General features: G+C 35.2%; 1 protein-coding gene across 12 annotated transcripts in view; it reads right to left on the bottom strand.

Annotated features, from left to right (window-relative positions):
* Positions 1-3,818: 3,818 nt before the first annotated feature.
* Positions 3,819-12,462, bottom strand: part of LOC142335874 (dystrobrevin beta-like) — a 203,811-nt gene continuing 195,167 nt past the window's right edge. For all 12 annotated transcript variants that reach the window (XM_075384249.1, XM_075384233.1, XM_075384241.1 and 9 more), the window contains 7 exons: positions 7,897-8,005; positions 7,284-7,441; positions 6,347-6,723; positions 5,835-6,033; positions 5,035-5,204; positions 4,556-4,615; positions 3,819-4,211 (listed from right to left, as the gene is read on the bottom strand). In XM_075384249.1, the coding sequence (XP_075240364.1) occupies positions 4,033-4,211; positions 4,556-4,615; positions 5,035-5,204; positions 5,835-6,033; positions 6,347-6,723; positions 7,284-7,441; positions 7,897-8,005 (1,252 nt within the window). In that variant the 3' untranslated portion in view covers positions 3,819-4,032. The remainder of the gene's footprint in view (positions 4,212-4,555; positions 4,616-5,034; positions 5,205-5,834; positions 6,034-6,346; positions 6,724-7,283; positions 7,442-7,896; positions 8,006-12,462) is intronic.

Raw genomic sequence — 12,462 nt, 5'->3', positions numbered from 1 at the left:
GAGCCGCAAAACCACGTGATTATTAGCAGCAATAGAATTTTACAAACTACCAAAAAATAAACTAAATTTTAATTTTTCAGTCTGAAATAAAGATCATATATAACTGACAACAGTGAATACTGAAGGGCAATTCTTGATCAATGACTAATTTTACAGTGTATTTTTTCTGTAATTAATCTTTGCAATTGTAGAGCTTAAATGAACTTAGACTCGTTTTAATGAGAAATAACTTTGATACTCTCAATTTTGCTTTCCTAGGAATGAAGGTTCTAAGTGCGATGAGAAACTATGTAAGAAAAATAAAAACGGTTTCCGTTACTGTCTTTAACATAGTCTTGTAAAGTTTCGATAGTTCTTATATTAAAACCAGTGGAGAAACAAAAAAAAATGGATTAAATTTCAACGGTTTATTAAAAAAGGTCTATATTTTGAAATCACTTTTTCCAAGCACATTAGCTTGGATTTTGATGAGCTCCTTAGAGTAAGTAAAAAACACAGTGACCAACAACTTGTTGCGAGCCCAATTCCTGATTTCTATTTGTCGCTTGCGTTATTAGCAAAACTAAACAATTTTTGATTTTTTTCAAACCAAACATTTTTGCTGTATTCAACAAAACAAATTGTTGATCAGCAAGGCTGTACGAGTAGTTATTGGGACTAAACTAATATCAAGTAGTTTATTACTTAATAAGCAGTAGTAGTAGTAGTAGAGTTTTACAATTTACCAAAAAAGAATTGAAATTTTTCATTTTCAGACTGAGATAAATATCATATTTAACTGACAACAGTGCGTATTAAAGGCCAATTCTTTAATCAATGGATAATTTTTAAAGTGCATTGTTTCTGAATTTAATTTTTGTGATTGTAGAGCTTAACTGAATTTTGACTCGTTGTAAAGGGAATTAGCTTTGATACTCTCGATTTTGCTTTCCTAGGAATAAAGGTTCTAAGTGCGTTGAGAAACTATGTAAGAAAATAAAATCGGTTTCGTTAACTGTCTTTGTACGAAAAACAAGAGGAATGTTCTTACTGTTTTTAACATAGTCCTGCCAAGTTTCGATTGTTCTGATATTGAAACCAATAGAGAAACAATAAATGAATTAAAGTTTACCGGATTAACGAAAAACTCTGGCTTCGTTTTTGATGAGCTCTTTAGAGTTACGCGACAACAAAGTGACCAACAACAAGTTTCGAGCGCAAATTCTATTTTCGATTTGTAATTTGTGTTATCAACAGACTGAACAATATCTGATTGTTCCAAACTCAGTTTTTTGCTAGTTTCAGCGAAGCAAATTGTTGATCAGCAAAACTGAACGAGTGGTTGTTGAAACTAATTTAATGTCAATTAATGCAAGGGCAAAGTGCAAAATAGCTGATAAAACAGTTCACAAAAACGAACCGCAAACATTTTATATCTGGACAGCTTTGAAACTATTGAAAAGAACTGCTGAAACTTTTTTAACCGAAATTGCTTCTCTTCTTTCAATTTACTACGGGTTATCAGAGTCATTATTTGTGTTTGTTAAAATGGTTTGGGAAATTCACATAAGTGCATAGAAACATCAATTTCAAAAAAAAACTGAATTGTTTAAAGCCAACTTTAATCTCTTCTTTCGAACGCGATATTCGCCTGCTGGTATCTCCAGCAAAATATATTTTTTTACAACACATGACAATTAAGCGCGAATAGTCTACTTGGCAATAACTCAAGTCGGACACAAAAGTTACTCAAGAAAATTCTGTTCCTCTGTATAATCACAGTTTGTTTGTTCCTTTCCTCAAGCTTAAGAATTCGGAACAGCGTGCAAAGACATAAATTTCAGCTTGCTTCAGAGAATTTTTTCCAAAACTTTGATCTGGTTGAAGAATTGAAAGTTTTCAAATACGAATGTGGGAGCATTCTGTGCAGTGTAAAGGTGTTGCGACCCTTCTTCTTTCAAAATATTCTGCACATGTTTTTACGACTCCAAGAGCAGTATTGGTTTTCGTTTTTGCCGGAAGTACTATTTGTTTAAACGGCGTTTTGAACTAAAAGCAAAAGAGAGTAAAGTTAGTAACGTCTTTTGATCAAAATAAGTTTTTTGGTCATATGTTTCGATCATACAATGGCTTTTCGGCTTTGAGAAGTGTTTTTGAAAGAATGCGGCACACAGATATGCATTTTCAGCCGTTTTTTCATCCAGTTGGCTTAATTGTTTTTGCTCATAGTTTAGTTTTTTGAACAAATAGTTTTTAATAGAAGCCTTATTAATAGGTGAAACCAAATTAATAGGTGAAATTGATACCAGTGTTTTTGAGTCTAATAACACCGTTTCAGTTATAAATGAGCACATTTGCCCCGAACTTTTTAGATCATTTTTGGTTTTATGATCTTTTTTTTTCATTTTTGGATCTTAAAGTGGATTGCGTTCAAAAATCAGAACATTTGGCATTTTACCGTTGACATTTCATGCACTGAATGAGTCTTTATAACGTAAGGTATTTTTGTTTTTACAGAATTGTACAGATGCTTGCCAGATTTTGGCAGTTTTTTTTTCAAATTTTTCTCAGTTTTTGTTCTTTTCTTCTGGATTCATCAACTAAAAATTCTTCTTGCGCACTGTCAAGGATCCTAATTTTTATTTACTAATAATTGAATGGCTTTTTGAATATTTGTGGTTCATTATTTGAAATTATTTAAAATTCTTTATAAGCGTTTTTGAAAAACTTTTTGACATTTTTTCAGAATATTTCACTGTTTCCATTCTTTAAACTATGTTTCCCAATTTTAATCTATAAGAGAGGATAGATATATAATTTCATTCTAAATGAGGCAATACAACTATTTTTCTTCTTCATTTTTTTAGTTTGATTTTAACTTTCAAAAATCAAGAATTAATCGTCGTTTTTCATGTATTTTTGTTTCGGTTCTTTTTTGTCTGCATGAATCAATCTATTCTTTATTGCGTCCTACAGGTCTAGTCAGTTCTTCTTTAATACGTTGTGACGAAAATAATGGTTTAGCCTTTTTCTTAGATATTTATTTTGTTTGCAACTGATTTCATTAGAGTTAGTGAGGCACTGAGACTTTGCTTGAAATGCCGTTTAGACAATTTTGACTGATAATTACTTTCTACGAATATTATGGGGGTCTTAGTTTTGATGTTCAACGATTTTATTGCCTTCGAGTTAAATTCTGTTTCCTGAGTCTTTGTTGATTAAGTTTTATTTGATTTTTTTTCAACTATTTTGCCAATTTTTGGCTTTTTGTATTGTCTTATTGAATTTATTGGTAATTAAATTAAAACCTTATACCTCTGGGCTCAGTTTATTACAAAGTATGCAAGTCTGCAATTCTGTCACCTGCAAAAAAACTGAAAGAAGATTGAAGATCTTCCTACTCATTGTCAATTTGTTTTTTTTTTGTCGATCATTGCGACAGCATGAAGTTTATGTAGCTTTGAAGTTTATATACATTAAGACTTTGAAGTATATATACTGCTTATGACCAGTCCACTTGTTTCATGATTAAAATTTGTACAAATAAATCTCAGTTTATGCATCGAAAATAAAGTTGACAGAATCTAGTAAAGAGTGGGTTTGGAACTTTGTTAGCGAGCGAATGCTCATTACCAATCCTTTTTGTAGGCTTTGCTACAGTTTGAATACCGAATGGAACAAAAATACTAGTGTTCACTGCAAATTTAGGTTGAGTAGCTAGGTCAGAGCCAAGTATCAGTCAAAATTTACTTCCTCAAATTACTTTTGTGCTCCCGAAAATTGACCTGCCAGACGACTCAAAAGGGAGGTGATGAGCCCTGTCGGTCGAAAAAGTCATGTAAGGCTAAATTACAATTAAGTCGCTTATCAATTTGAAATGGGACATAAATTTGATGAATATATATTGCACAAAGACTGTTGTTCACAAAGTAAGTTAAACAAATTAAGAAGCTGCGCTGTCGATAATCACTAAGTTGCGTAATGCTAACTAGTGAGACCAGTTTTACTTAGATGAGGGAAGGGACAACAATTTATGGAATTGGGGTGATTTGTTCACGTGCACAAGTTGGGTACATTCTGTGGCTGGGGTAGGACTGCGTTGGGTGCTGCATTTGGATTGCCCATCAGCTGGGTCGGAGGTGGGGGGAGAGGTGGAGCTGTGGTGGGGGCGGAACCCCCGTTGACTGCGGGGAATCCAGAAGCACCGGAGGCCAGAGCGCCTACACTTGGATCTGAAACAGGACTAGCTCTTTGGAAATTAAACAATGATCAAACTGTGGAAAAAGACACTTGAATAGTTTCCAGGCCACTTTAGCGCAAAGCCGAACAAGAAAAATGGGACCAAAAGATTCACAGCTTAAAATAGAGAAAAAAAAACAAGTCAAATGCCGATAGAAAGTTAGCGTTCAGTCCATGAGTCCAATTTTATGTATGTACTAGGTAATATTTCTTATCTCGATCAAATCGAATGACACATGCGCAGACGAAGGCAGGAATCGATATTTTATTTTTAAAAGATCTCTCCTTGTCACACATGAATGGGAATGTTGAGGTGTGAATGCGATTGAAGACTAACCAGTAGTTTGCTGACTGTAGGGGTAGTACGCGAAGGCATTGATGGCACCCGGGTCCATGTCTGAAAAGAAAAGGACACAAATGCTAATTACAAATTTACAGTAAATTTTTTTTACTGAAATTGTGCTTAAGTTTAGGTCTTATGTAACGCTAAGCAAACAAGTTATAATAAATTATGTACATATCGCACAGACTCGGACTAAGAGCTACTGTTCCAAAATTACCGTCAGGGGTTTTCTACGGGTAATTTTGGAACGGCTGATTTTAGATAGAAAAAATATTTCATTTTTAAAAGATCGCGAGACTCCTTGTCGAGTGTCGAGACTCCTAGTTGTTTCCTGATGGGGATTTCTTGATCCAATCCCTGCAATTAAAATCTACCGTTTACGGGTTTTTAACAGGTCCCTGAATTTTAATTTTATTCGTATAGTAGTTCAAGAATTTTCTGGCTATTCTTTGTGACTTGACTGATTAGCACACCTGGTGCCATTCTGAGAGAGAGTTTGCTGAGGAGGTCAATAGCTGCATGGCTGGCATTCTCAGCCGAGATGAGGAGTTCTTGGTGCAACTGTTGGTTCTGTTGCTGAGCAGGGGACATTCCACTTCCACCACCTCCGCCTCCACCTGACTGTGCCTGCTGCTGGCCACTCCTGATCACGAAATCATTTTAACATTTAGGAGTGAATAAAACTCATCGAATCTCGACAAAGAATTTCATTCATGATTTGATTTTCATGTTTTATTTTTTTTTTTTGATATGATGCCAATCTTTGAGTGAATTAAGCACTTTGAGGAGTCCATATAAATTTGTCTCCGGCAAAGTATGATAATTATGCGATAAATGACATTTCTCACAATTTTCAAGGTGCAAATAAAAGGAGTCTTTATGGCACTAATGAATTTACACATTTCAATATCAGTTCTATAACAGTTACTAATATGCAATCATACATGTTTTAAAAAGATCAAAAACTGTAGCAACATGTCAGAAGGTTGAGTAAAGCCAAAAAGTTATCATGACTTAGACAGAATCTTTACGTATTCAAAGTAAATTTGGCCAGAGAGATGGATCCTTGAGGAACAAAGTATGGACAGGAGAAAAGGTCACAAAAGATATCCATTTTTGTCAGCTCAGGAGTAGTTGGTTTTATAGTCTACAGAACTCGGCTTGCAAGTTAGGAGATAGTAGTTGGAATCAACTACTGGTCCATTTTCACACCCTAACAAACCAGATGTCAAATAACGTTTAACTGTTGCAAGGGTAGGGATTTTAATAATACCTGGGTAGTGTCTGGGGTGGTGGTGGGTATGCATTAGGGTCTGTGGCTGTGGTAGTGGTGGATGAGGGGAGGGTGCCATTGTTCATTTGATGAGGGAGTGTCTGAGTTCCCCCTGCTGCACCTGTGGTCGTGTTTGTACTGCTGAATTGGGACAATTTCTGATGGCTATTATGACCTCCTCCGTAGTTGGGAGATGAACCTACATTTAAATCGCATAAGCAAGTAAACTCACAAACTATGCAACATCAATTTAGTGGGGTGACATTTTAAGTTTCTCATAACTTATAGACCAAGATAGTTGGCAGAGTTGACCAGCGGCCAACCTTGGATGCTTATATCTTACTATATCATACCATATCTAGTGTGTACCACACATCACATATGACTTAGCTAAGACCGTACAAAAAAGATGCTCTAAAATGTTAACTTCAAGTGTTAACATGTTAACTTCAAGTATTTAAGTGTTAACTTGTAACAAGTCATTTTTTCAAAATCAAGCAATTCTTTCTTACCAGTAGTGGTTGAATTGGAGGAAAAATTTCCCAAGTTCTGGGATTGATTGGAACTGGGTGCGGCAGTAACAGGCTGACTTGTCCTCAGCATCTTCATCAAACTCTCCAGTTGCACCATCAGTTCCCTCCTCGACTCCTGCAAACATGCCATCCTCTGCTCCAATTCCTCCTTCCTCTGCCGGAGAGATCTCAACTCGTGTACCAGACTAGGATTGTTCACGCCTCCCGGACCTGCCCTGGCTCCACCCGGCATGAACTGGCCGGTGGCAGATACCATAGCGGGGTGCATTCCACCGGCGGCTGCTGCTGCCAAACTGCTCATGCGACTTGTCTCATCCCGTTCCTCCTTCAATCGGGCTATCTCTCGCATTATGTCTCTGTAATGTCACCACACCACAACGATGTTATGTAGATACTTCGAGAAGATTCACAATTTGAAGCAAGAATACTATCTTAAGTCAAACTAAAGCTACAATTGATAAAAGTTTGATGAACAGAAATAAGACAATGGCTATTCATGTTAATGTACTCTACTGATAAGATTGAATTGACGAAGAAAGATTACGGAATACTACATGGTAAACCGAGTCATGTGTCAACCTTCTCATGAAAATAAAACGTGATCCATTTTGCATTATATGCAAGACCTTGATTAAATCAGAAAATTCAAACTAGCTCAACGAAATCTCGAAGAGCCATTAAAATCGTTCTGACCATTCACGATATTTCCTCACATAGTGTTGGTTAGAAAACCTGTTTTGTGATATTTAAAGATTCTGCGACTTTGTACATGTCTTGACGTTTTCAGATATAGAAATTCAGATTTTTGCTTCACCTAAGGAAGCCCTTATCTGCGTTCGCCTCCAATAGAATTTATATATCGGGACTCTAAAGTCTTTGCATTTACGAATTTATTGTGAAATACTATGTTGGTTACCTGTTCTTCTGGTGCAGATCAGCTAGTATCTCCCTCTGTTTCTGGTTGCGGTTGATGTCGAAGTTGTTGTTTTGATTACCACCAGACACACCCCCTCCACCACCGCCACTGTTCGGTATCCCACTGTTGGGTCCTCCTCCATTCACAGGTCGACCACTCTACAATAAAAAATGAAATAAATAAAGCTATCAAAAAACCAGTCATCAAGAAACGAGTGGAAACGCTCCCTTATATAACCTATCAAAGACTATATATGGTTCCCTCCAAATCTAAGCAAAATTTGTTGCATGACTTTGCTATGGTTTCTAAGGGTTATATATAATCGTAGAAGTTGGCACGATTTTTTGAAAATGGAGGCTAGGCAGTGCAGCCCCACCGCCCCAATACCACAACTATTGTAAAATGGAGGAACTGTAATTTTGTTTTAGAGATGACTGAGAGATGGTTTTGTACTAATTTCAAATAATTTAAACTCTTAAAAATGACCACGAATTTTTGAACTAGGATCCAAGCCATATGTCTATCTATTATTGCATTCAAGTTGTCTAAGCAGGCAAACTTTTAAAAAGAAAAATGACAAGAGCGGAATAAGTAGTGTAATTTGTCTGCTAACAAGGGAGTTGAGGGTCTCCTGGGCTAATTTGGCCGCATATCTGGCAATGAGTCTGTGTTCATCATCCATCTTGCCACCCACGCTGTTCTCCAACGCCTCAGACAGTCGACTAAAACATCATCACTATCATTAGAGCACAATAAACACTAGGTTACACTTTGAAAGGAGGTGACACAAGCTCCTATAAAATACCAAAAGCATTCAAAAATGATGCAAAAGCAATTTATCAGGTCATGCTTCTCTAGATTAGGTCACGTTCGAATCCTTTCAGTTCCAAAATGTTGTCGGTAGTTGCCTCAGGTATACAATGTACAATAATTGACTGTAAACTGAAATTTGTCCTATTTTACTGCAATGAATAAAATGAACATTCCTATTATCCCATTAGCAAAGAGCTAGAGCATAGTACTTAGTACAGAATCAAGTTACATTGCCTCAGAAAGTAGAGAGAATTCCGCCCCATTTACCCTGCTAATGATATCTTGTAATGATGTCAAAACTTCATACCTCTCAAAACTATTGGGTGGTATTATAAAATAACATTTACGTCATTAGGATGCTGACGATTTCATTTTAGTCCAATTAAAATGAAACCCAGTAGACTTGAACTATTTTTTAATCTATTTTTCAATATAGGCTAAAAGCAAGAACCGTGGATGATGTACTTTTCTGAATTCATTAAGCGACTATACAATCAATGCCTCAGATGAAATTGAATACACAACAAGGAGGCTCGGTAATGTGCGATTGCACATAAGGTTCCGACCCCGCTCATCCACAATCTTGGCATAATTCTCAACCAAATGAGGAACAGATAGAAAAACCCAAAAATTCAATTAATTTTTAAAAAAGATTTGTATATGAACGAAAAGATAGCCTCCGAAGCAAATAACTCTGTGGAGTAAAAAAATGATGCATTAGATTGATGAGATATGCCAATATTAACAAAGCGGGTCAAAACGAACAGCAAAATTAAACAACAACAACAAACATTAATAACATCAAAAACTTTATGTCCGTTTTAAAAACAAAACTTAATATCCAAGTCAAATTAGTGTCCGATGAAACTGAAACTAAACAAAATAAATTGTAAACGATATGGGACCAGTCAATAATAAGGCTTGGTAACAATTAGACAATAAAGAACAAAAGCTGTTAAAACAGTTGAAAACAAGTTGAAAAATTCGCTCTTTTTTTTTTAAAATACAATTAATTTCAAAATAATGAAAACAATTGGAAATCAAGTAAAAGTTCCCACATGTTTAAAATTTCTAGTGCTTCTACATACGGGAATTAAGAACTGTCGGTATTCAATTTATAATGCGGTTACAAAATAACAACAAATAGAGAACAAACAAAAAATCAGTTAAAACTTGCCAGGAAACGCTTTCGAAGCCGTAAAGCCATACTTTGGCCCTCAAAAAATGTGTAATTGCAACCTGGGCGAAAGGATAAAGTATTATGTGACCTCTAATTAATGAAACTACGTAACAAGTAGACAAAAAGAAAAAGGCAAAATTAAGTAATACTAGTTTTTTTCGAAAAGAAATTGTTTCCAAAGAGATCAAAGCCATTAATTACAAAATGAAATAATTAAATAGGTTCGTTAATTCTTCCAAGAGAAACCCTTGAGACCTGCAATTATCTAGAATTTGTCTTACTTCTACAAAAAGAACGTCAAAAACGACTTAGATCAAAAATCAATTTACTTTTTTTTGTGGATAACCCGTGTCGAAGCCAGTAAAGTCATAACGAAATTTTTAAAAGACCTTAGATTTTGTGACACCAAACACCTTTTCCTTGACAACAAAAATGTCATATTTGGCCTGTAATTAACGAGACTAGTTAACAAACAGAAAAAAATGAACAAAATTGTGAAGTTGAAACGTGTTTTTTTGGAAAACAATTGTTTTCAGAGTCATGAAAGCTCTCAGTTATCTACTAACATCCAATATCTGCTTATCTATTTGTCTATGAATGTCAATGAAACCGTGTTATTGTACAGGAAAAAAATCATAACCGTGTTTTTGTACGACTAAAAGACAAAGTAAAAAGATAAAAAAAATTCTTTGAAATTCGTGAAGAAAGTAGTGTCGAAGCCGTTAAAACCTTAATCTACATCTTCAAGGATCATTAAATTACCAATTGTGCTCTATTTTGAACGCCAATAATGTGATATATGAACTGTCAGTAGCGTGATAATGTGACAAATTTAGAAAATGTGAAAAATGGGCAAATACCTAAAAATAAAACAAAATTTTAAATCTAGTAGTATCAAAAGAAGGAAACCATACCTTAAGGCGTAAAACCGCCAAAAAAAAATAATTTGATTTAAATTCAGTAGAAAGAGGAAGCATTCTTTCATTGCTGACACTAATCTACAAGTTGACCAAATTAAGTGAAAAATGGAGGCAAAGTTCAATAAGCCATTATTCATTTAAAAACCAAACTTTTTTAAAAGTCAAAACGACCATAAGCTGTCAAGTAATAAACTAAACAAACTAATTTGGAGCTAATTAGAAAGTTAAATGGACCTTTCAATAGTGAGCTTTGATTTGAAATTTTCTTTTATTTAAATAATATAAAAAAGATTTTTTTAAATAAAAAGACCGACTGATAACAATCCGAAATATTTTCGGATTGTAACAGTCCACGATTGGTCCAAAACTAGCCCCGCTAAAGTTGTTTGTCAATTAAGAACACTTAGTTTTTTGAGTATTATAGATAAAGATTTTTTGTTAGTTAAAAAAATCGAAAATGAAAGCCGCATTTTTGATAATCAACGAGTAAAGTTCGCAAAAAACCGCAAAGTTTTAATTACAGAGCACTCCCAACCGAAATTGAAATAGAAATGGCCCCCCTTCGAGTCTACAAAGAATGTGTTGGTGGTGTTTGGGTGTGTACTTGCTGCAAATTTAATCAAAGTGGACTAAAGAAACTTATTTCGTGCTGTTTTTGATGAAGAACTCTGAATTTTGAAACATTTAGCCAGAATTTTTGACAAAAAAAAGAAATAGCCTGGAATATTTTTTTGATCTTTAGCAATAAAATCAATAAAAGTTTTCAAACAAAAATTAACAAATTTCAGCAAAATTGGTGAAACTGTAGTCGAAAATTGTCGAAAATTCCGGAAAGTGTGAATAAAATCAACGGAATTCACTCTACTTTCTCAAAAGTTTAAACCTCGATAACTCCCTGTAAAAAACGAAAACAAAAAATATCTTTTTAATTCCATATTCTACGCTGGACAAGCTTTCTTATGACACCAGTCTCAGCTCTCTACGGTGAATATATCGATCGGCCAAAATTGACTGAACAAAAAAAAACTCATTTGAGTACATAGTTCCTCCCCCCTCAAGAGGGTCGGAACAGTTACGAAGAAAATCAGATCTATAACAAAAAAATAAATAAATAACAACTTTTGCGTAATATTGGTGCCCTTTACAGAGTTTTTTTTTTAAAAACGACATTAAAGGTAAAATGATAAATACATGTATTGCATTTTCTAGAATTTTTACTAAAGAAATGATCCAAAGATTCGCTAATAAACACTATAAGCCACTCTTTACATATACACGAAGTTATACTTCTGCTCGAAAAAAGTTTATATGATTGTTATTAATTTGATACTTCGATCTCTTTTGAATGCATCAAATTAGATCAGAGTACATTTGAATAGTCCTTAACCAGTCGAATGATATCTCTTGAAAACAAATCACTAAACAAAGTGGGAAAACCTAAGTAATCTATTCTTCTTAGCCCAGTCAAAACTGATTCTAAAAGTTATAATTTAAGGATCTCTAACAACAAACATAACCGACTAACATCGGGCGAATTGCTCTCAAACGACCGGCGACCGGTTGGCTTCATCAGTAGCTAGCCACGGGGGAGGGTGTGGGGGTGGTGCAGCGGGGGAGGGGGGCTGATGGGGGCAAAAGTGGGGTGGGGGTAACAGTGGGGTGGGGGTGGGGAACAGTGGTGGGGGGTTCTTCAACTTCTAATAACCGCCCTTCACACCATAAGTATGTCTTCAAAACGGTTTCTGTGGATCGCATACTTGCAGACCAGTGAATTGAAGGGCTATACGAGCACTTAATACCCGCTGGGCACTACCTGTTTATCCCGTTTTTGAGGACGAAAAATTAAATGGTTCAGACGAAAAATCGGTCAAGCAAAAAAATCGCATACAAATTCCACATGACTAATCTAATTACTATAAATTTCGTTTGAGAGCAGTTAATTATGTATACGGTTAGTTTTGATTGGCTCAATGTGACAAACTTTTTGATTTAGAATTGTGAAACTAAACGCGAAGTAGATCAGAAACATAGCCGGCAGATTGCCGGAATAGCTGCGAAAGATTAGACCTGCGTGCCATATAATAGAGATCGAAACAGATACAGATCTAAATTGAAAAAAAATCGACGCCGCTCAAAAAACTAGGCAAAAAACATTCAGCGATAAATCAATAAAGGTTTTAAAAATTCATTCCACAGAAGCCTCTTATTAGGGACCTTTACTGCACATATGAGTTCCTTTGACCTTAAACAAATTCAAATTAAACCT

This window comes from Convolutriloba macropyga, chromosome 1 (assembly GCF_964194025.1).
Source record: "Convolutriloba macropyga chromosome 1, txConMacr16.3, whole genome shotgun sequence".
NCBI lineage: Eukaryota > Metazoa > Xenacoelomorpha > Acoela > Convolutidae > Convolutriloba > Convolutriloba macropyga.
Note: the sequence above shows the minus strand (reverse complement) of the source record. Positions and strands in the feature narration are given on the sequence as shown.